Source organism: Lagopus leucura, unplaced genomic scaffold (genome assembly GCF_019238085.1).
Source record: "Lagopus leucura isolate 7727_CA_CO unplaced genomic scaffold, USGS_WTPT01 Super-Scaffold_100004, whole genome shotgun sequence".
Lineage (NCBI taxonomy): Eukaryota > Metazoa > Chordata > Aves > Galliformes > Phasianidae > Lagopus > Lagopus leucura.
In genome coordinates, this window is record NW_024962264.1 from 15,356,941 (window position 1) to 15,381,153 (window position 24,213).

A 24,213-nucleotide genomic window follows, 5' to 3' on the forward strand; every position below is an offset into this window, starting at 1 on the left:
CAAAAAAAAAAAAAAAAAAAAAAAAAAAAAAAGGAATACTATGATTAACAGAAAGACAGAATGAAGATTTGAAGATTTAACTTGGGCAAAACTGCTGTCAAGATGATCGGTACTAAATTATCTCCTGGAGATAAAGGCAGAATCTTTTTCGACATTTTGGAGCTTCTGAAACACAGATTAGACAATATCTGCACAAATATACACTGCAGTGAATGTTGGTACATCATCGGGAAGGCAGACAAGACCATGAAACTGGGCTAGTCTATAAACAGCTCACTGGTGCACAATTCTGTAGTTTTAAAGTAAATCTGCATGTTACAACTATGCATTAAATGCACATTTTCTATGGTTTATACTAGAAAAAATCTCTCAGAATCCAGTCTACAATGATAAAGAAGAATATATGCAAGACAACTAACAAGAGATCACTGTAAGAATTCCAAATCTCACTGCTCTCACAAAAAGCACCACAGGGATTTCTTTTTATTTGTCTCAGCTCCACAGAGATCAAAGAAACCAATTACAATATCTGGCCCTTCTTCCTCTGCATCCCTTCACTGTTAATTGCCCTGGCTCCTGGACTTGCACTAAGTATAAATGAAAGCACTGGAATTGAGTCTGCTACTGAAGTAAGCAGTGCAAACTTTCACTGATGTCAACAGAATTAGGCCACTTTTACAGGCAGTGACTCTGCCCTGCAGTTGGCAAAACAAGAAACTCTATTTGTTCAAATGCAGCCAGACTGCATTCCCTCTAGGCAGGCAGAACTGTGGACTGAGGCAGTCCCATCTTTTCCATGCTGGCTGGGCTGCATCAGAGGAACAGTTGCTGTATGGGCTGCTGACTCACCATCTGGTTCCTGGCTTCTTTCTGAACAGCACATGATGTCAGTTCTCAAAGCTCATGGCATGAATCTCTCCTATGCCCACAGAGTGAAAGCTTGTTGTAAATACAACTATATTATAAAATGAAGAAAACAGGATGCCAAAGCCCATCTTCTAATTAAGAATTTACAAGACTGGCACTGAAACTTGAATCTCGTCTTTAAATATAAAGTCTGCACAAATTTTTTGACTCTCTGAAGACTCATTCATCCCTCTAGCTGAGCAATGATTATCAACTTAATAATCGATCTTCAGTTTGATTACAGCCTGCTCAGACTGTCTGGCATCACTCCCCACAGTTAATAGTAATAACAAGTCAATCCCACCCAGAGAAATGAATTAAAACAATTGAGTAAATACCTCACATAGAAGGGTGACATAGGCCGCTCATCCTCCTGGGAGCTAAAAACAAACAAATAAAATGTTTACGTAAGAACGCAGCTCTCGTATTTGCAGCTCACTTACAGCAAGACATTCACTCTGAAAAAGTGATAATAAAAGTGAAACAGCACATCAGTTGCAGAGGTAACATTTACGTCTACTTGGTCCTGTAGCTGTACTGCTTTAAGTTAAATTCTTTAAATCCTTTAAATTTCTCAGCAATCACAAATGTATAACAGACCCACTGCTAGACGGTCAGGAGTCACTCCAGCTCTGTAGGCATGCAGGGACTATTCCCATAGCAACAATAAACCATTTCTGTCAGCAGAACCACCCGAGCCTTTAGCTATCTGCTGTTCCAGAATTAAACAACCTGCCTGCTGAAGTAAAATTAAGGAAAAAAAGCACAAAAAAACAAATGACATATTGAGAGATCAAAGAAAAAGCTATGTCTGTATGCATACAGCTAAGAACTTCCTGGTTTCCTTTTCCCTGTTGAAAACTGATTTGATGATGCTGAAACATGGCTTAGCTGCAGATGTGTGAAACAACTGAAAGGCTGGTCTGACTGTAGCAAGGCAAGTCTGCATCAAATTCAACACAACTCAAGAGAAATGTGTGCTCCTTGTGGACCTGAGGAAACACCTCTTGGCTTGAGATCAAGAGCTGCTACTGGCTGCTTTGGAGCTCCTCCGACAAAAAAAAAAAGTGTTTCAGTGGCCAACTGATCCATCTGAAGGGACTACTTTATGCATGGCCCATCCAGCCTGCAGATAAGTAACTCTCTAACCCAGCTCACTAGGCAGCTGCATATGCTTGTGCTAGCACAAGGATAAGGACAAGGTGCTGGTGTGATAAAGCTTCAAGGTGGAATGGACTGATGATCATTTGAGGCAACGTTAGACTTTCCACTTTAAGAAAGGGTTCAAATATAAACTTTCCCAAACAAATGGTCAGACTTGCAGGCATTTAGCTCTTGTATCTCATTCAATTAGAAATCTTGCTTTCCTCCAAGCACACAGGAAATGCCACTGAGGTCGATTCGTCCCCAAAGGCCTTTTAATTGGGTCTGCTGAAGAGCAGAGTAAGCTTGGGAGAAAGTAAAAAAAATGGGAAGCTATACAAATTAAACAAAAGCAGAAAGGATAACATTTCACAGGCACTGGGAATCATGCATTCCCCCTACTGGTTTCCCACTGTTTCAGAAGCCTGAGACTACACCAGCGCCCAGCAATTTACCACGGGTAGCCAGCCATTTATATTGACTGAAGTCTAGGGATTTTCACTGCTTCTCAGTTTATTCAGAGGATGAAAGAATATTCAAGAATGCTCTGGGTGAGATGAACTCAGCTTTGCACTCAAGTCACTTGGGTGCACTGACTGTCCCGAAACTGACCAACTTCAAGAGATCTGAAGAAAATCAAACCTGAATATTTGTTGAGAACATGGCCTGAGTCCATTAGTCTCTCAACTTTCAAAGCATTTTATTTATCAGTCTAGAAAAGCTTCTGTAAGCACAGAATAAAAGCCAAAGGAACATCACCACGGGTTTTGTAGCTAGGAGATGAAATGCTCACACACACATTTTGTAGCTTCCACTGAGTCAGGAGGAAGCTGTCTAAGCAAGATGAGCTGAAACTGGCCTAGAGCCAGGTAAGCACTGTGCTCTCACAGTGAATATAGCCAGAGGCAGATTTCACCGTGGCTCATTTCAAATCCAGCCAATGTTATAACAGATTCACAAATATGAATGCTAAATCTCTCCCAGGAGAAGGGAGGTGGCAGGATCAGAAAGGCAGACAGACAAAGTGCGAGCAAGCCAGTACAACAGAGAACTCACAGGGGTTTCTACTGTGTTGCTTGACTCCCCACTATAGCATGGATTTGTACATACACAGCTAGAGACATCTACAGAAAAGACACTCCCATTCACTGTGATAGAATGTCACGCTGGCAGACCACTGGAGGCCTCCAGAAAAGCCTCGCAGGTAACACAGAATGCCACAAAGTGGAAGGAAGAGAAGCAGCTTCCAAGGTCAGCGCAGTATCTCTAAGCTTGCAAGGCCTCTCTAACACAACACAGACTGAGCGGTTTTCAGCAGCTCTCTGAGACCACCAAAAGCATGGCCGCTGCTGAAGGCCATGCTACAGCTTCCACAAGCCTGTCTTAAGCTACTTGAGCAAGCTACAGCTGGCTGCTACTGAGAAACGACGATGGTCAGACAGGCTGAAAGCTGCTGCAACCAGGGAGGTAGCACAGTGGCCTGCCTAAAATTAAAGCTAAGGAATGCCCGGAGCATCTTTGTGAGAAATTGTTATGAGTTTGAGACTGCTGTGGAGAAGGGAAGAGAACATGTAAATACACCACAGGGCTGCCTTCCAGAAGATGACATGGACACAGTTAGGAGCCTCTTCCAGAGCCAGGCTCTCTCCCTTGATGGCTTGCACTCTCTCAACTTGTACGCATAAGCTGATCTCTTAATTTAGCAAAAAAAGAATATAAAAAGCTTTTTTTTTTTAAAGCTACTTTCAACTCACAAAGTTGTTGAGAAGTGTTTTGCTAAACTTATGGTGATGGCTGTCCTTGTGATCTGAATGCATGCAAGTCCCACTGGTGCCTGTACAACATGAAAAATAAGGCATACATGGAGAAAAGTCTACAGAGCCATCAGGATTTTTACCTATCCATACAACTCCCAACGACCACAGAAAACGCTGTTTCATGTACAAGTAGCAGTTGTCAAACCCACCTTTACCAACGTAAAAACCCTTCCACATCTCCTGGTTTGTAATTAACATGCAGGTCACAGAAGCACAGTGATACTGAAAAAACCCAAACTACTTCCTTATAGTCATACTCTGAACTAGTTGCACAACAGATCAGATGTGGCAGTAGCATTCAGCAGGGACTCAGAAACCTCTTGCCCTTCCTTCCTCTTCCCCCACTGGAAGAATGATCACTGTTCCACAAGTTTAGGTATTTTGAAGCTAAACAAAAATCATTATCCATGCATACAAAGCAACTGAGGAACAATAAACACCTTATGAATATTAGCTGAGGGTTGGGAGAGAAACTGAGAGGGGAAGAGAAACTGTAGTGCTTTACAGTTTTATACATGCAGCAGATACGTAGCTGCATCCAGGATGAAATCAGTAACATACAGATTTTTGAGAAAAACAAAGAAAATATTGACTTGAAAAAGACCTTTCACATCCGAGCAAAGCAGGTTATCCATTTCCCCCACCTCAATCACCCTAAGCAAAGCATCCTTCCCTAACTTCATACTCCTTAGGCAACTCCTCTATGCAAGCTGGAAGATTAGAGCTGTGAAAATTATGAACAGATTTTAACCAGCTATTCCACAATCAGAATCCCTCCAATTAGATGTTAGATCAGTAGGCCCTACTCAATCACAGCCTGCACAAGGATTCTACTTCGATTAACGTACTTTATGAAATAATTAAGTGTTAATGTTGTAAGATAATACATAGATGTACTTATGTTATACACACAAGCACAGCTAAGTTCAGAGAAAAAAATGAATAAATGTGTGTGAAAGGTTTTAAATCTGTGTATATCTAATCACATGGTTTGTGATATAAGAGACAGGCAAGCAAACAAGAATGTAAAAGGTATGAATCATAAATGATCATCTGTTGATATTATGCAATAAACAGGCCTAGAAATTGGTTTAAAATCTTCCTCGCAGGATTCTTACTCATCATCACTCACGCAGTGCTGATTAAAATAAACCAACAATGAAACAACTGCTGGCTCATTTTTAATGCGCCTTGTAGTAAAGGGGATTTATTATACTATTACGTAGACCTTTCCAACATTTACTGTGTCCTTTCAAGAAAAAATGCCAAGTCATTAAGTTATACTCAGCATTCACCTGCACTTCACTTAGGCTGTGTAATTCACCTTCGGTTACCTTTGCAGAAAGAAATACTTAATATCTGACCTGGTAAAACCTAGTCAGTTGTCCACAGTAAGGAGGATGCAAGTCATTTCAGAAGTGCACCTCCTATACGGTCTGAATATCTACCTTGTCTGGTGAAGAACTGATACATTTGACAAGCAGGTTTATAGAAGTTATTTGTTTTAAAAACATGTGTTTTATGGTCAGAAGTCACTGAGTACATTTGAGAAAGGATAAAATAATTTGAAAAGAAATATGTCAGCTACTTAATCAAATACTAGCACTAAGTTGGCCAGGCAGGTGAATGCCAAATACAGCTGTTGCCTTCTCAGACATAAATACAGCTCCTCTAAGTGAAGGGATTAAACCAAAATGCATTGCTCTTTCATGCAGTATGTGGGAGATCAATTTCTCACACTCCCATGGATACCTAAAAGCCCTCCTTTCTTGCTAAAAAAAAAAAAAGCAGTAAAAAAAAATATATCAATCCTACTACATTGAAAAAGAAAATAGAATTTACTTTCTTTCAGAGTTTATTTTACTGCTAATGGAGTAATACTGTTATGTTTGTGATCCCTAGTGAGCTAACAGAAAAGTTTGTCAGACTGGAAAGAATGCCAGTATCATCCTTCAGTTTGCTTAGCTCATCTTAGGCTTTTAAGGCCTGTGTATTTGACAGCATTTATGCAAGGCATCCTTTCTGTCTCTAAAGTAGGAAATAGGAAAGCTTTGGAGAAGCCTAACAGTTAAACGAGTGGACTTCCTCCCCTCCCCTCTCCCTCCCTACCCCCATCACCCCATCACTCATGCAGCTTCACAAATACAGATTTTAGAGAGGGCTTTATTGACTTTTTATAAACAACTAGATTGTCAAATGTTCCCCCCCACTCCTTCAAGGTTTTAATAGCTCTATTTTACTTGCTACTAATTCTCAGCAGTTCTTCCATCCTCGTTTCCTGGCACTACACTACTCTTATTGTAAAGCAAACACTGCTTTCCTACCCTGCATTTCTTATCAAAAGTTACATGGGACATATAGTTAAATTAAAAAGACATAAACTTTTACAGTCCTGAAAATGTACTTTGACTCAAATGTCAACATTTTGCACCAGAGATGAAGGACCAAGACACTGGCAGGGTCATGCTGCTCAGCCAAGGTCATGTTTTCCTACAGCCCCACCATAGGCTCTATTTGTTCTGTCCTCAAAAGTTAGATAAAGGAATGGTTCTTTCTACTGCACTACAACAATTCTGGACTTCAAAAGAAGTTAATTATTTTGTAGTAAGAGTACTTTTCTCAGGCAGTTTGATTGCTGCTTCAAATTTTAATGTAATCAATCAAAAGGCCATTGAAAATTCAGTGATGTTAAATTACTAACCATATCAGAAGACAACGCAGCTTCTGAGAGGAGGAGAAGCAAGGCTAAACTTGGGTCACTTATTACAACTCAAAACTTTTTGTCCTCTTCTTACCACTCAAAACCACCATGCCACCTGGCATCAAAATGCCATTTTTGCAATTGTGAGGGATTTTAACAGTATTATGTATTCACTGATTTTGATATTTACCATTAACAACACTGAAAACAACTTCAAGGACCTCCCAATTTTGAGGTCACAGAAGTATATTCTGCTGAACACCTCCACTTATTCATGCAGTCTTGAACATTTCTCTTTCTCCCCCAAGTTACTTTTCCATGAAAGTTATTTCAAGCTAGTGACAAATCCAAGATTGAATGTGTCATGAACATTTACTGCGTACATTTTTCATTAGAGTGACTTACGCATAGTTTGTGCTTTACAACAGTGGATATAAGATAATGTTCCTGCACATGGGAAATAGAAGGGAATATAAGCTACTTGCTGCATATGTCTCAGCACTTGCTTTATGTCACGCAAACAAAGAATAGGATCATTTCTAATGAGCGAACAACCATAAATTTAATCAAATATGATAACACTGCAGTGACACGACAGTCATCATTAAAAGCAGCACTTACCATCAATTGTTGAGCAATGCCACCCTATCATAGAAGGTGAGGGAGGAGAAATGCAGTATACAGTAACCATGGGATAGCACTAAGAAATGTGTATAGTCAGTTCCCTGAGACAGCCATTGCCATGCAAACATTTTCATTTTCTCTGAAGACTAACTGTTACGGTCAAAAATATAATGTATCATTTTTGGTATTTATCTCCAGTCTTCCAGCAGTTACATTTATATCCAACCATGCTTAAGTTAAGGTCATGCTGAAGTATCAGCTTAAACTTAAGTTACTCAAATGCCAAATGTCAAAATATAGGCTTATAGTTTGGCTTATTTATTCTTAATTCACACGCTCTGCGAAATACCTTAAAATATTGCCTAAATATTGATCTTCAAAGGATCGTTCTGCCTTCCCCTCAACAGTTTATTCATCAGGCTTCTCAACCAAGTTGAGAGGTCACAGCAAGATCACAGTACAGCAACGTGACTGCAGAGCAGTGGAAAACGACCTCTTAGCCTTGCAAAAAACATGAGCTTCCATGTCGTGTTTTATCTGGCATTCGACATGCCAATATTATAAAGACAAGCTGAGGTGAACATGAAAGGGCACTCACAGATCTGAGGAGTATGTTCTACTTATTCTGTTTGCCACAGCTAACACGCGGTACAGCCATACGCGTTGGCAATACACTATGCTATCCACAGCTATAACTGAGCAGTCTGTATGTGAGGGGAGAATGAAGTTGAGGCACACAGCCTGAACCGAAAAAGAATGGACTGAAGACATGTGACACACTATCTCACTCTGAAGCAACACCAGGGAAGTACAGGCCATCCCAGGGCAAGATGAAATGGGCAGAACTTGTTGCTCATAAATGCCACTGCAAGCAAGAGGCTGATTTTAAATTTATATTAACATATCTGAATCCAAGGCAATGCCTGACAGCGTAATTTTGTATAATTATTTTTTACTCACTATCCTCCTGGATTGCAAATATGTTTATCTTTTACAAAATGACGTCAATGTTAAACAGCTTGCTTTTATTGTTTTACTTCTTAAACTAGTTGGGGCTTATTATGAAAGACAGGGCAGCGTCTTTTCTTCTTCTTGTGGTTTGGCAACAGTCCTCAATAGGATAAAACTAGAAAATGGGTCAGAAAGAGGCAGAAGGTGTGCACCAGCCAAAGCCTCACCTTTTCTCAGAATTTAAGTGTAAAAATGCATAATGCATGCATACCTGCTGCATTATAATGCTTAAGAACTGTTACTGGGTAACCAGTGATTTCTGTTTCAACATTATTTGCAAAAAGCTCTCAGGCCTCAAATAAAGTTATCCAGCAGCTCATTTTTTTCAGCAAATGTTTGCATTTTCTTGCTTAATTGAGTGGGCACCATAGAAGCAAACACCAAAAAAATTTCCACGTCCATTTTCCTTTTTCAGCCAGATGCCCCTCCACCACCCATCTGGCGGTGCCAGGAAAACCCACAGGCTTCTATACACAGCAAAGTCAGAGCTGAGAAAAGACAGAACCCAACTGATTAAAGGTCAGCCTGGAAAGCCAAAAATTTATGCAGCATTTTGTCAGAGGCCACGGCTACTATCTTCATTCAGGAAGAAGAGAACAACCGGACTGAATTTCTCTTAATTATACCACCAGAAAACCAAGCAAACACACCTGACAAGTTCCCTCCACTCTCAGCAGGGGATATCCCAGAACATACTTCAACGGTGTTTGTAAAATGCTCCAAGTACGTTGGAAAGAAAGTGATAACAAAGTCCAAAGGCTCAGACTTATTTACAATACAGCTTTATGCAGACGTATTCCCTAACCTGTTTGAAAGAATACAGCCTCCACTACAAAATGAAAGAAAGTGCAGCGGAACAGAGACGTGTTCTCAGGCTAAAATATTCTGTATTTGTGAAAGAGCCCAAGGAAACAAAGCACTTTGGTGAATTCCACAACCCCAACACTGGCTGCATACGAGGCAGCCCATGCAGACAACTGCTGCTGTACAAATGAGAAGCAGACCAGGCAAACTCCCCTACTTCTATCAGATGCAAAATATAAAAACATTTGCAATGGCTTCATTTTTCCTAGCCATCAATTTGAGCAAAGTGCAAAGCAGGAGAACCACTGGACACAAGCAAGGCCTGAGCATGTACCTGGATTCTTATCTCCTACAGAAACTGACAGATGCAACTTTTAAAGGCAGCCACAGGTTTCAGCTTCACACGGCTTTTGTTAAACCTGCAACACACTGAGCTAGAGTAAACGAACTCAAATACACATTAACAGTGTTACTAATGCTCTAACTAGGAATCCAGGTTATTAAACAGAGCTAGCTGCCATTCAGAAAACACAATAATCTATTTGTAAAAAAAGAGACAATTGCTTGTGGAGAGGTTATTGGAAAATCAGGAACTTAGAGTGCAATTTAAGGTGCCTTTTGCAGTGCTTAGGCAACACAGTACCTATTTCAGGAAAGGGTTCAATACATTTGGCCTTCTGCCTTTTCCTGTGCAATACAACACAACCCTGAAGCCCTATTGTCACTCCCTCGCAGCTGGCTACACTGTCCCTTCATGTGCCATTCCACAGACATCTATATAAAGAATAAAATGACACAGTATAGTACATATGTCTCTACACAAGCACATGATGTGACATTCAGATAGACAGACTCACAGCTTACAGACAACGTGGTAGATGTGCTTAGGGGCCAAGCAGTGGGCACTGTGCACAGCCAGCTGTCAGTGCAGCAGCAGCTCTACCTGTCTCAAAGAACCATACAGACTGCCACGGATCTGCCTTCCTGAAGCAGAGAAAAAGCCCCAGAGCAAGAGCCTCCTCCACAACAAAGAAATGCACTCAACAAGGAGGAGACAACGTTCTAAGAGAAAGAATGGGGAAATGTGCAACCTGCAGAATACTGCTAGAAAGGGATTCCAGCAGCCTGTGCTTCACCTCAAAATAAATAAATAAATAAATGAATAAAAATTAGCTGTTGGAAGTACAGTGTACATACACTAATATACTATATTAGTATACTACACTGCACATACACTATTTCTTTTTAGCTGCAAAATCATGATAACTCTGAACCATGATTAGGTTTTAATGGGAGTCAACACAAATCTTCAGTTTTGAAGCAGCGTGCACTTCTAATTGATCAAGGGTTAACTCTCAACAACAAACCCCAAAGTGTTTAATTAAGGCTGTCTTGGGAAACTTATCTCCCCCTGGACTGAATACACGCATTTGGGAGCACGGTAACTAACACTTGTTCTGCCTCTGTGTACAATAGCCAAAATAGTTAAAAGTATGACGTGAGCTGGCCCTGCAAATAGGCACGATGGGCTATGACTGCTTCTTTAAGACATTTAAACTGTACTTCTGTTTCCCTGTAGTCATCAACAGGGAACGAACTCTGCAACAGCATTCCCGCACAACAGACTTTCTCCACATCCATCTGCAGAGGACACCAAGATAACAACAGATTGGGCAGCAATTCCAGCTGTTATTTTACGAGTAAACAGCAACTTCACGGCTCTGCTGAAGCGGTACGGCCGTGGTGCTGAAAAGGCGTGCCGAAGCACTTACGGACCGCTCCGCAAGCTGCGGAGAGATCGGCGTTCGCCCGGCAACAGGGAGGCGTGAGTGACGCTGAGAAGCAAAAGAAGCACTGCAATCCACGCAGGGTCTCGCTGAAGCCCGGCAAACGCTGCCCCAGCCCTGGGGCGGCTCCGGGCGCTGCCGTGCCAGCACCTCTCCGCAGCCATCCGTTCCCGCCCGGCACACACACAGTGCAGCTCCGCGCTCACAGCTGGTGCTGAAGGAAGGCGTGTCCCAGCGCCGGGGAAACAAAACAGCCTTCTTCCAAAAACCGAACCTCTCTGCCGTGTTTTCGAGGCGCGGACGGACCGCGCGGTACGTGTGCGACTACCCCAAGGGTTCGCGCCCCGGAGCTCCGCCGGGCCAGACCGCCCAACCCCGCGCAGCCCCACGGGGAGAGCCGCAAGCACGGGGAGAGCCTCGGGCACGCCGAGCCTCCCACACCCGCAGCCCCTCGTCGTTACGCACTCCCCCCGGCGCCTCCCTCACACAGCCACTCATTCGGCACGGCCGGCTCCCCCCGCAGCCGGCCGGACACGTACCTCTGCAGGGGCATGACTTCGCAGGCCATGCTGGCCATGGGGCTGCTCCACTGCCGCTCTGCCGGCCGCGCCCGCCCGCAGCGCCTGGCCGCGGGGAGCCGGCGGCTCGGCCCGGCCCCGGGGAGGGGCGAGGGGCCGCCGGCCTCGGGTTGGCGCTCCCGAGGCCCGCCCCGCTGCGGAGCGGCCCGACCCGGCCCCCGCTCGCCGTCGGGCCTGCCCATAGGTGGCACCGCGCCGGAGGAGGCGAGGCGAGGCCCGCGTGAAGGACCGGGGCCTGGAAACGCCGCTGCATTGCGGCGTGGGTGGGAGAGCTGCCGGCGGGACGCGCCTCGCCCCAGCCCTGCATGCTCGTAGGAACGCGCGCCGGGGGGTCAAGCTCCGGGTGGCTGCCGTACCCCAGTGCGGGATAAGTTGCTTGATCTCAAGAGACGAACGTTACAACAGTTTGGGTTATTCCTACTCTCCCACTGCCCAAAGCAGCAATTGCCTCTTTGAGCTGCTCTGCCGGCACACGCTCCTTCACTGTATGAGAATGCTTCCTTTACCATTTGAAATTAAATGGTAGCACTGTAGAAGCAGAACTTACATTATTGATGTTCCCTGCGGGAGAGCCTCAAGAACTACTGTCTCTTACGGATCAGTGGCTGCTGACCAAATACTGCTCTGAGTCAATGAATCAAACCATTTTGCTTGGTAGAAATTAGTGGAACACTCTGCAATGGTATGCCACATTCCAGCTCCTCGGTGACGTAGCAGCCTTGGAAAACACACAGCAAAAAATCTGCAAGGTCTTGCACTGCAGTGTTTGATGGATTCTAAAGGGGCACACCCAATGTTTTATGTTTCACCTTTGAACCTCCTCTACCCAAAAAAATCCAAGGAATCACCTTCAACTTGCTCTAGCATCAAACAAACACTTCTGCTGCTGAACAATGTTACTTTATCAGTATCAGTATTGGGGAGAATCCCAAACTGATGAGGAGGGACAAGAGAATGGAGCCTTTCACCATTTTAGGTGGTAAAAATCCAGTGGTTAATTCCCATACCAACCAGACACACCAATTTTCTAAAATTCAAGTCCATATTAAAAAACCACACCCACCTCCAATGCCAGACCATGGAGGACTGGCAATGGCTTGGGGGAAAGCTGTGACAAGAGCTTAGTACCTGGACATTTATGACTTCCATACAGATGTAGGTCGTGAGAATGATGCGAGAGCCACAGCAGCTTTCCAGAGAAACTGCAGGCATTCTCAGATTAACAGAAGGACATTTTGCAGGGATGTCTAACAGATCTTGTCCTTTCTCAGCAGGAGGCAGGAGTGTTCTGTATCTTCAATGGAAAAGCAGCAGGTAGCTGCAGCCTCAGAAAGCAGGGCATGGAGTACAAACACGGAGGTCAATTGAGAAGTGTCTCTGCTTCAGTATGCTGAATTGTTTAATATTTGCTTCTGTCAGCAGGCTCACTGGGAGAAGTGCATTAGTAATGCTTCTGCCCAGTGCCTCAGCACAAGCCTGTTCTGCTGCAGCACAGTCATGCCAAGCACAGCAAAGGGCCCCTTTTTTTTCTGGAAAGTCAGCAATGCTGATAAAGCATTCTGCCATCAGAGATCTGGCCTGCTCTTATCTGTGTCAATTAAATGAATATCTTCATGACTTCCTGTTAAATTAAATGTGCTGTGAGCGTGCTTAAACAACTAAAATCACACAAGAAAGATTCTGCTCTGATAGACAAAAGTGCTTCAGTATAAAACAAAAGCACCTTGTACTGTTTCACAGTTTGATGATAAATCAAATCGCTTCCTTCCTGGCCAGCCTTTTTTTATACACTCACAGTTTACAGAAGTTTATTACACTTCTGTAAACTGAATGTTACCATGAGAATGCTAATTTTTAAAAAACAAAAACAAAAACATTTAATGAAGGACCCAGGGAGTAGAGAAGGAAGCAGGTTCTCTGGAGCAGCTTGCTGAGCAAATTCAAGTGGGATAACTCTAATAGCTGCTGTGCTCTCAGTTTATTTCCTAGCTATTTTGTTTCACCTTCCATTTAACTTGCTTGTATAAATGAACTTAAAAATAACATCCACAACAAAAAATTCACTAGCAAAAAGAGGCATTATAATAACCAGAAATATTAATTTATGAATTAGCATCAGTGACGGTCAGTTGCTGGCACTGTGCTAAGACAAACCAGATGCCTTGGGAAAACACTGACGTTGTTCAGTGCACCCTATGCCATCAACACTGTCAAATCAACTTCCCATTCCTGTTCTCTTCTTTTGAGGTCCCCTTGATGGGCTTCCTGTTTTATCCTCTTTTTCCTTAATTGCACCTTCAATATGGATGAAAACATCATGACAAAGTAGTATCGTAGCACACCGTTCCCTGCACACCCTCAGGCATGCAGTTTCAATACCCACTAAAAACAAGGAGACCAAAAAATGAAAAATGCATCTGATGGACTTTTGGTAGCACTGCTGGTTTCCCAGGAGTGGAGAGCTCCTCTTTCTGGAGGAGCTGCAAGTATAAAAGGTTCTCAATATCAAAGGGATGAAATGTTAAGAAGTATTTTGGGGCACAAAGGCCAACCAGTCGTGACATCAGTGCTACCTGCACCTCAAACAGCAGGAAGAAGCCTACAAGTGCTCATCACCTTGCATCAGTTCCCTCTGAATCTGTCACCGTGCTGAAACAGCACAGAATTCCTTACTACTTCACCTGTGCCATTCATGTGTACAGACCACAAGCAGTGTATTTGTGGCACACAGTAAGCAGATAAAAGCTGTCAGAACACTGCGATCTTATCTCCAAACAATTCCATTTCCTTCTGCAGATGTTTTTATGCCAAAGCTAACTTGCCACTGGACATAGGTAAAGATTACTACCCTTCCCCCTGCCCTCTTGCATAATTCAAACAGGGTTCTCACATATGAAACCTGGGATTATGCAACATTTTGTTTGGGATTTGATTGTACATACTCATTAAATTTATTTTCCCATGTCAAAGACGGAAAACAAAACTTCTTCTGCAAGTTGTATGCAATTCTTATATCCCTACTGCTTGCTCAGAAAGCAAAAATTGTTGGCAGCTACAATTCACTGCAGTGGCTGTTTATGGTACCACCAAATAAACATATGGAGGATACAGCCACATACCCTTCTCCATCCCCACTGGAGGCTTTTAAACCTGGACTCATCCCAACTGTGTATCATCAAATGCTTAGAATGGAAAGAAGCCACCATTCCCATGCAGTTCTCACCCTACAGAAAATCATGCTCCAGAAAATAAAGTAAGTGTAGTAGGTCACAAAATGGTCGCAGGACAGGCACAGCATCCTCTCAATGGACTCCACATTCCCTAATGTGCTTTGACTATTTCAGGAAAACAGATAACAAATGGTAATAAACATGATTAGACCTTCCCAAAATGCCAACACGTCACTACACTTCAGCACCTGGGCAAGGCACCATCTGGATTCACACTATTTGATTTGAAGATTTACTACCGAGATTCAAGAAAGAAAAAAAGTATATACTGGCTGGAACTAAAGATGAATAATCACCTTTCTCTTCTATCATCAGTGAATGAACACACTTTTGGAAGGGAAGTGTCCAATCAATCATCATTATAGAAATGCTTTCTCTTCTTTCTTTCTTTTCCATACACTGCTGCACAACGAGTAACTTTCTCAACATATAAAGCAACAGAAAAAGAGAATTTGTGACCAGCAAAGTAGCAGCAGACTGGAAATATACCTGATTTAGTTAATGGATTTTATGGAGATGTGGCTGTGTCTGCCTTCTGAAAAGCAGTTATCCCATGGCTCACTTCACTGTCATGCACAAATTAAATATTATTTAAAAAAAAAAAAAAAAAAATCTTGCCTGGTCTGATAAAATCATCAATTATTTAAGGTGCAGGAGGTCTGCTCAATGCCAATGTATTCCTCCAGTACTTACTAAGGTACATTAATAATTTCCCCCTTGCAGAAACATAAAATGCAAAGCAAAAAAGCAAAGATATAAGCACATCTTAAACAGGCTAAAAATTAAAGAACATACTTTTCAAAATGCTACTAATGCCACCATTTACACACACAAGGTTGTATCGATACAAGCATTTTTCTCTTAAAAATATCTGTGCGTATAAACAACAGGCATTACAAATGCAAAATCCTCTGGAAAACTTCCTGTAGACCAAAAGATTTGTGTGCAGATATGGAATAAGCAAGACACAAGTAAATAAAAACCATATTTGGAAACCGTAGCTTTTCATGTCCAAACAAAGCAGACAGATGATTAAATAGACCCTATCCAAAAAAGCACAGATGGGAAAAAGAGCAGGAATGGGAAGAAAGAACAACTAATCTGTCAAAAATAAAATTCAGTGAATAGGCAACCGGCAACCCTCTGAAAGTGAGTACTAACTGACTTTTCAAGGCTAGTATCCAGCCCTATCTTGCCTACTAATTTTATCAATGAACAGAAATAAAACACAAAATAATACTGGTGGTTCTGTCTGCGTGCTGTGTGCAAACTTCAATACAATGATATAGGCGTGAAATTTGGGATTAGGAATGCTCAGCATTATCAGGGGGATACAACGTCATGCTAGAGCAGCATTTCCACACAAGCTCTCAGTGAATATTTTGCTGAAGAAATTAATATCATTCATGTGTACATCAACACGGAATGGCCACATGGAAAAGCTGCTTTCTTTATCTGTTTGTTATTCGTGTGGCTGCTAATGAAGGCTCCGTTCAGTTCAGGAATTCCCATTCGCAAGCAAGTTGTGAAAACCAGAAGAGTGCTCAGAGACAACCCAGAGAGGGAATGCAAAAACAAACGCCCACACATTTAGTGCTTTTCAATTAAACAGACTATGTATGCAGGCAGGAAATGTTAATATTTGAACTACCACTCAAAAGTTGAATGAGATCCATTGGCTGGAAGTCAAGAATAGACAAATTATGACTAGAAACGAGACATTTTTAAACAGTGAGGACGACTAACTACTGACACAAATTATCAAACACAATGGCAAGTTCTCTACCAAGAGGAATTTTAGAACGAAGAATGGACAAAAAAGGGCTAAAACAAATGTTATATTGCAACCACAGCAACTGAATTGAGGTGGCAATCAAATTAGAATGAGCTGTGGTTCTCTCACCTGCAGAAATTATGTTGGAATTCTATTTTGTTTTCTTTTGACCCTAAAACTGTATAAATGAGCAGATTCTGCCGCCATTCATTCTCTTCAAATGAGACACGTGCTGTTAATTATGAGAACATTCTGGCACATTTTAATGTATAATCAGTCGATTTTGTGGTTTATCTGGATTCTTCCTTGGGCTTTTTAGTCAGTTAAGACAGAGTAAAAGAGCTCAATATCAGCAACAGACTGCAGACAGTTATTTAGACGTCGCTTATAGGGGATGAGAAAATAATGGGGTTATAGCAGACTCTATTGTCTGCTGTCAAACTAGTGGGAATCACTTTAGTTTTCATCTCTCTGGCTAAATTTTTCCACATAATATGGGATTCTATGGGTATAATTAATGAGGAAGGGTGATCGTTTGGTCCTTTGTTACAGAAGTATTCCTTTAAATAGTTCAAATTACCCATTTCAAAAATCTCTTAAAAAATCCATAATTTCTACTAAAAGTATTAAATAATGAGCATAGAACACATCTCTGCTCAGCATTCTGTGCTGAACTACTGTAGTAAGGAAATGAACAGGAAAAAAAGCAGAGTCAACGTACATACTTTTCACAGTCTCAAATGCATTCTATCATAGCATTATCTAATTGAGAAAGTCGTTATGAAAACTGCTTTCAATTCCAAGGAGGAAAGGACCAGTCACTCAAGGATGGCATCTCCATGCCTATACTAAGACTGCTCAAACTTGCTGGAAAAGGAGAAAAGTAAAAGAAGCTTCTCAGAGTTCCTCACCTGAGCCAAGAGATAAGCACATCAGCACATTTCCCACAGAACGGGACATCCCGAGCTCCCAGGAGCCCTGGGTTAGCTGCTGTGGCAGCTCTCCACTAAGCAGCAATGTCCTTTGTAAGCACTGCCACACCCACTGCCAGCCGCTTGGACTTGTTCTAAAGACTCTCTCCCCATGGGATAGCCCAGAAATTATTTTTTGGCTTCCGTCCTGGAGAAGGGGGAGGACGGGGAGCAGGTTCCTAAAGGGTTTTCAGTGAAAGCATCACGTAATGACTGGCTGTGCCAGCTAATGTGCTGTGGGAACAGGGTAAAGTGTGCTGTACAGCAGGTCAGTAGAGCCTTCCCTTGCACCTGTTAGTTTAAGTGCCAAAGCATGGAAAAGCAAGCAAACAAGCAGAAGTCTGATCTTCTATTGCGTTATTTTAATGTAGGCTTTTTCCAAATCTCAGCTAATCTAATGTGTTGGGTCTTCCGAGGTATATTCAGGGTCCAGATAGCTTGCAATCGTATCTTTGTTGGGGAACAAACCCCCTTTGCTACTCAAATGGGATGCTGGTTTCTTGTCAGATCATTAACACGAATTCAAGACCAAGAAGCAGCTGAGATTATGTTGGAAAGAAGGGGAGAGGCTGATGGGTTTGCAGAATGGTATGGTACTTCAAACTGCTGAGGCTGAATAAAGCACAGGAGCAGTGCTCACAATTCATGTTTGGTCAACGTGGCTTTTTACTTGACTGAAAGATAAACAACCTTCCCTGTTGGCAAGGAAGGCAGTCTGGCAGAGTTACCCTCCAAAAAACCTTCTGGAAATAACTCCTCTTCTTGGACCCGTGACATAACAGAAAGGAATCCCTGCTTTGCAAGAGTGTCTCAAGAACCCTTCTGACACACAAGACAGGTGATAGGAAGTGATGTCTGGGCTGAGACTTGGCAAAAGAGACTGACTGGTATGGAGTGAGCTAGGTGAGAATAACATGATCTCTGTCTAGAGCTAGAAGACACATCTGCCATGAAAGCAAGAGAGATCCTGGCTAGAGGACAATTCTGACCAGGTCTATCACAGCCTGACTCCATTTTGCCTGGACAACAGCTCTCTCAGGCCTGTCCTGTGTTTCTTTTCTGTATTCAGGTACATGTATATCAAGAGGCATAAATATTGTTTGTGTGCAGCCTGATAAAATGATGCTGGGCTCAAGTGACCTTACCAGCAGCACAGTACATGAGCTGTACCCCTCATATGCATCACCAGCTTTGCAACTAACCACTCCATATGTGCCCAAGCTGTGCGAACATGCTCCTATTCTGCTGCAGGCCAGTCTGCATAATGTTAGGAGTGGATAATGAACAGAATAAAAACGTTCAGTGTAAGTCCTTATTTAGGTATCAGAAACATCCAGAACAACATGAGAAAGGCTATAAGCTTGCAAATGTTGAACCCACCTGCACAGAGCTGGAGAAAAAGAAATCTACATTGTTCAATCCAAACACATAAATCAAGTGGAATGCTAGCAGGAGCTTAGAGGATGCTTCCCTTACTTTGTATGATGCTCACTAGCCCTGTCAGAATGATGAACACTTGATTCAAATTTTTATTTTATCTTTATTTTTTTCCAATTTAATGCTTTCTGGATTATTTTTTTTTTTTAAGGAAGCATCTATAATTGATATAGCAACATAGGAGCATTGCTCCCAACAGAGTAATGGTTTCATTGAAGTTAGGTGAGTCCTAACCCTAATGCATGACAATAAAAATGTTACCTTTATGAGCTACTAATCCCTCCCCATGTGACTCAAAACTTCTCCATTCTGCGAGCTTGGAGACTGTGAAAGGAAGTGAGGAATCACTGGTTGAGTCTCTTGCCTCCAGCAGTGTTGACAAAGTAGAAATTGGCAGTACCTGACAGCCCTTGTAATTTCTTTGTAATCACCTAGTGGCTTCTCTTTGGAGTTATCCCTAGTGGAACTGCAACTGCTTCCTGCACACACAGAATGCCAGAGAATACTTTAGTGCAGAAACAGAACTACCTTCACACTCCAACTGCAGCACTTTCAAACCAGGAGAAAGGCACGGAGCCAATGAGAGAAAATGCAATTTGCAGATAAGCAGTTATTCAGAAATCCCATTCCTCATAGCAGAAAAAAAAAAAAAAAAAAGAAAGGAAATCTGACCACGAAAGAGAAGAATTTTACAACACCAAACCTGCAAGCAAGATGACAAGGGCACTGAATGACATCACTACCTTGCCACCTCCAGTTTTTTCTTACTAGACAGACAGCAGACCAATTTGATTAAAAATGTGCGTGTAATGGGAAGTCACTGCTGAACTCCACCAGCCTACAGGGCAACGTGCTGAACAAAGTGTCCACATGCATGATTATTTGAGCTGAACCGGGAAATTGCAACAGCAAGCAAGCCTGGTTGAGAACTTGCTGACCTCTGTATGCTGATCTTCCTGCAGCCTGCCTGCAGGAAGTAGGCCAAGGTCCCCAGTGGGAAGCAGAACAGGAAGGAGCACCTCAAAGCTTCAGGTGACTGAAAACTGCTTGCTTTGCAAAGCTACCGGAAACGAGGCACGCTGTGATGACCTTCCTTAGCCAAACAATGCACCGGGCACACTAGGAGACAGACTGAAGAAGCTATAGCAAAGGGAACTGCTCACTCACTGCACTACAAGTATGTAAAGCCACAGTGCAGAGGTTCCACCTTTTCCCTAGGTACTAGTAAAAGAGATAGTGACAGGTGCTTTGTTTTTGAAACACAAATACAGAAGACAAAACAATTTCCAAAGCAGGCTTACGTCCCTTGTTATCCATGGTGTGTTTTTCCATAAGAGGTCACTGATCTTCTTGTTTGAAGAGGACCTCAAAATTGCCAACCTCTTCTGTACTGCAAGAACCTATATAAATGCCTATATGTTTTATGGCATTTAAGAGCTGCTTTTTATATGTATCAGTGGTCAGGACCTTTGGCTTATGATTCTTGCTGCTTCCAAAATGAACTTCTACTTCTGTAGCAAGGTCAGGGAATCAGATGCAAGATGTTCTCCATCCCACAAACCATTATTTGTCACCAGGTAAATCTTGTATACAGAGGCAGAAATAAAATGACATAAATAGGAAGATACCTAATGGGTAAAGCCTAATCTAAATCAGTAACCTGTGCAGGGTGCAAATACTTGAAAAAGTAAACTGAAATCCACCCAGGTGACTTGCATGGGAAAAAAAATTGACATAATTACATGTTCCTGTGTCTGTCATTACATGGACAGCAGAGAAGAACTGAGGAAGAGCTGACACCACACCCTGACTCACCACTCACAGTCACCTACCTTGGAGAGAAACATAAATCACACGTCTTTGTGGCTGTGTTTTTAGAAAACTGAAAGCTTTTCTTAACAACTCATTATGTAATACAGTTCCCAGTGCCAGCATCTCACAATGCAAGAAAGAATGGAATTGATTGCACAGGAGGGTGGAGACAAACGTACTTTTAAAGTTAAATGAGTCAGCTTGGAAAAACTAACTCAACACAACCTAAGGAGAGAAAGGGACAAACAGCACTAAGACCTTACAGTGAAAAAGTCCCCAGTGAGGGGCCAGAGCAGGGTGCACCAGAGACTGCTGTTAAGCCATCTAGAAGGTAACCGCTCTCACCACTTCCCCACCAAACTCTCTCTAGACTTTTGTTCCTTTCCTGAGCAGTTTTCTCGAAGAATCTGGGTCTTTCAGAAGGCAGTCCTGTGTGTCTGTTGGCTGCAATCCTGTATGTATGTAAACCTGGCAGCAAGGCTCCCGAGTGATAAGGCAAATTATTACTTTGGATAGGGACTGAATGTACTGCCATGACAGGCTGCAAAAACCCCAAGCCTAAACAAAAATAGTCAGCTAAACAAACACCAGCCCCCCTGCTTGATTTTTTCTAGCAACAACAGGAACCCAAGTTCTTATCACGTGCCAGAGAATAATGGTACGTTTTGGCTTGCCTTGGTTTTAAACCGCAGCTGCTAAAAGGAAAGCCAGTAAACAGGGTAAGTGTTTATAGTAAGCACAAACTTCTCAGTGTACAAATACATGTGTTTTCATACCTCAGCTAATTAACAGCTAGAACATGCAGTCTCATAAAGAAGAGGGCACAGCAAGTGTACACAAATCCACCCTTAATTTTAAGGAGGACAACACAGCATGGGATCAATGCATTTGCAGAACACAGGCCAGATATAAGCATCTTTGTGAACAAAAGGTTGATGTAAACATATGTCTCAAAGAATCTGCACATGCTAGTAAGCCAACAAAGGTTATCTGTGCTGGCAAATCTTGTTGCAGCTGTGTCTGCAGTTGCAAACAGGAATTTATGATCTTTGGCACATAAAGAGATGGCTAGAAGGTACTGGAGAAGGCGGATTGTTTACTGAATGGTTGCAGTGGTTGTTCTAGTGCTTCAGCTCCCACAATCTGCACAGTGTTTTTCACAAAGTTTGTCCGCCATACACACACTGATTTCACAGCACCCAGTGATTACCAGCAAGGTAAGGTATGTGGTAGCACTCCTTAGATCAATTATTACACCTAGGGAGCATGCACAGGGCCCAACAATGTGACAAACAGCAGGGTGCCCTCCCACAGATAAATCCTCCTTGAAAACAGTACCAGGCCTGCTCCATTACGTGCAAGAATGCCAGTATGTGGCAAAGCCCATTTTAGCACCCCTTCTGTGGCAAAAATATTAGGGCAATGAAGACAAAAGTCTGTAGACAGCAAGCATCTGTCACTTCTGAGCCAGCACTGGGAAAGCCATTTCAGCTTGCCAACAGCAATCTCTTGCCTTGCACTTGGTCTGCAGGAAGCCTCCTGCCTAAAAGCTTTCACTATTCTTTGCTGTTAAATGAATTGTAGCATGAAAGGCTAAGAGCACTGTTTGTAAGAGGCCCTCCTACCTTTGTATTCACTTAAATCTTAATGTATCCTGAAATAAAATACATTTGAACTTCTTACTCAAAGTACTGAAGTTTTAGCACCTCTAGGCACACAGAATCATAAAATCATCATAGAATGACTTGGGTTGGAAGGGACTTCAAGGATCATCAAGCTCCAATCCTCCTGCCACATGCAGGGCCACCAACCTCCCCATTTAATACTAGACCAGGCTACCCAGGACCCCATACAACCTGGCTTTTAACACCTCCAGGGATGGAGCACCCACAACCTCTCTGGGCAGCCTGTTCCAGTACCTTACCACTGTCTTGGTGAAGAACTACCCCCTCATTATCGAACTTAAATCTTCCCTCCTTTAACTTAAAATCATTTCTCTTTGTCCTGCCATTATCTACCCTTGTAAAAAGTTGACTCCCCTCCTGTTCATAGGCTCCCTTTAGGTACTGAAAGGCTGCAATGAGGTCAGCCCACAGCCTTCTCTCCTCCAGGCTGAACAAGACCAGCTCCCTCAGCCTGTCTTCACAGGAGAGGTGCTCCAGCCCTTCAATCATCTTAATAGCTCTCCTCTGGACCCTCTCTAACAGTACCCTGTCTTTGTGGTACTGGGGGCCCCAGACCTGGACACAGTACTCCAGCTGGGGCCTCATGAGGATAGAGTAGAGAGAGAAACAATCACCTCCCTGTCCCTGCTGGCCACCCCTCTTCTGATGGAGCCCATGATATCATTTGCTTTCCTAGCTGGAAAAGCACACTGCTGGCTCATGTTAAGCTTCTTATTCCCCAGGACTCCTAGGTCCTTCTCTGCAGGGCTGCTCTCAAGGATTGCTCTTCCCAGTCTGTCTCCCCTATCCCTTCTTTTTTTCTTCCCTTAATCTTCTGGGATTTCCTCTAAGACTGTCTCCAAGTTTTTGCTACTACATAATTAGCCGTTTCCGCTTCGCACACAGCTATAATAATGTAATTCTCAAGAGATCACATGCATCATGTTTTAGTGGGGATTATGGGTACATACAATTACTCTACCTATTCTGCTCAAAAAGCAAACAAACTCAAAACAAAAAAACAACATACCAATTTTATAATATCATTTTCTTAAGATCAAGTAATAAGCAGGAGACAGATCTTATGATTTAGAACACATCTTGACTGCAACTGATATTTCTCATATTTCAAATGACAACAGCATTATCAAAAATTTCTGCAGTGAGGAATATCATGCCTGTAAAGAGGCATAATGCATCTCTTTCAACATTACTACAAAGATAAGCCATTCTAGAAGATATAGTTGCAACTGTAGCTGCTACTTACTATACAGAACACCTTTCTAAGGTCAGCTGTATAAAACACACGCAGAGAGACATTATAAATAGTATTAAACATTACTAAACAACTCGAACTCTCATCTTCTCCCGGTATACCTATTCCCTAATGTCAAATGAAAGTGACTGAAAATGACAGACCTGTTACAGTTATTGCTGGGGAGGGCCTTACAGGCCTGTGTGTGGTTGGTTCCTTACTTTTAGCAGGCTCACGGGTGTAAAGGTAGAGTTCTGCATCTACTGTTCTATTGTAACCCTTCATCCCCTTCTAACCCACCCATATCATGGTATCCGAGCTCAGAACAGGAACAAACCACAAGCATTTTCATGAAACAGCAGAAGATTATCATTGCCAAGAACAACCTTTATTCTTTTCTAACAAAGATCGTACGATAACTGAGCAGATACAGTCATTTCACTAAAACGTATCTGATAATTACATATAATTACACAATGATAACATTTATTTAAGAACTGCTAGTACCTTGTGACAGAACCCCCCCAAGACTAGCAGTATGTTTGCAAAGCACTTTATAGTTTAGATCAGATGTCAGAGTCCTTCTGCTGAAAAGGTGAAAACTAATGTAGCTTTGCACTGAAACATAACTAGATAATATCATACAGTAGCTTAGATTTCACAGGAGAGGCACAAGACTGCCAAAAGCACATTTAAAAC

At 42.4% G+C, this 24,213-nt stretch overlaps 1 protein-coding gene across 14 annotated transcripts in view; it reads right to left on the reverse strand.

Annotated features, from left to right (window-relative positions):
• FAM13A (family with sequence similarity 13 member A) overlaps nt 1–24,213 on the reverse strand; it is a 116,048-nt gene that overhangs the window by 45,583 nt on the left and 46,252 nt on the right. For 10 of the 14 annotated variants that reach the window (XM_042872217.1, XM_042872213.1, XM_042872216.1 and 7 more), the window contains one exon: nt 1,245–1,286. In XM_042872217.1, coding sequence (XP_042728151.1) covers nt 1,245–1,286 — 42 coding nt within the window. Of the gene's footprint in view, nt 1–1,244; nt 1,287–11,332; nt 11,416–17,286; nt 17,360–24,213 lie in introns of those variants that run through there. The other 4 variants (XM_042872222.1, XM_042872221.1, XM_042872224.1 and 1 more) reach the window with 3 other exon arrangements.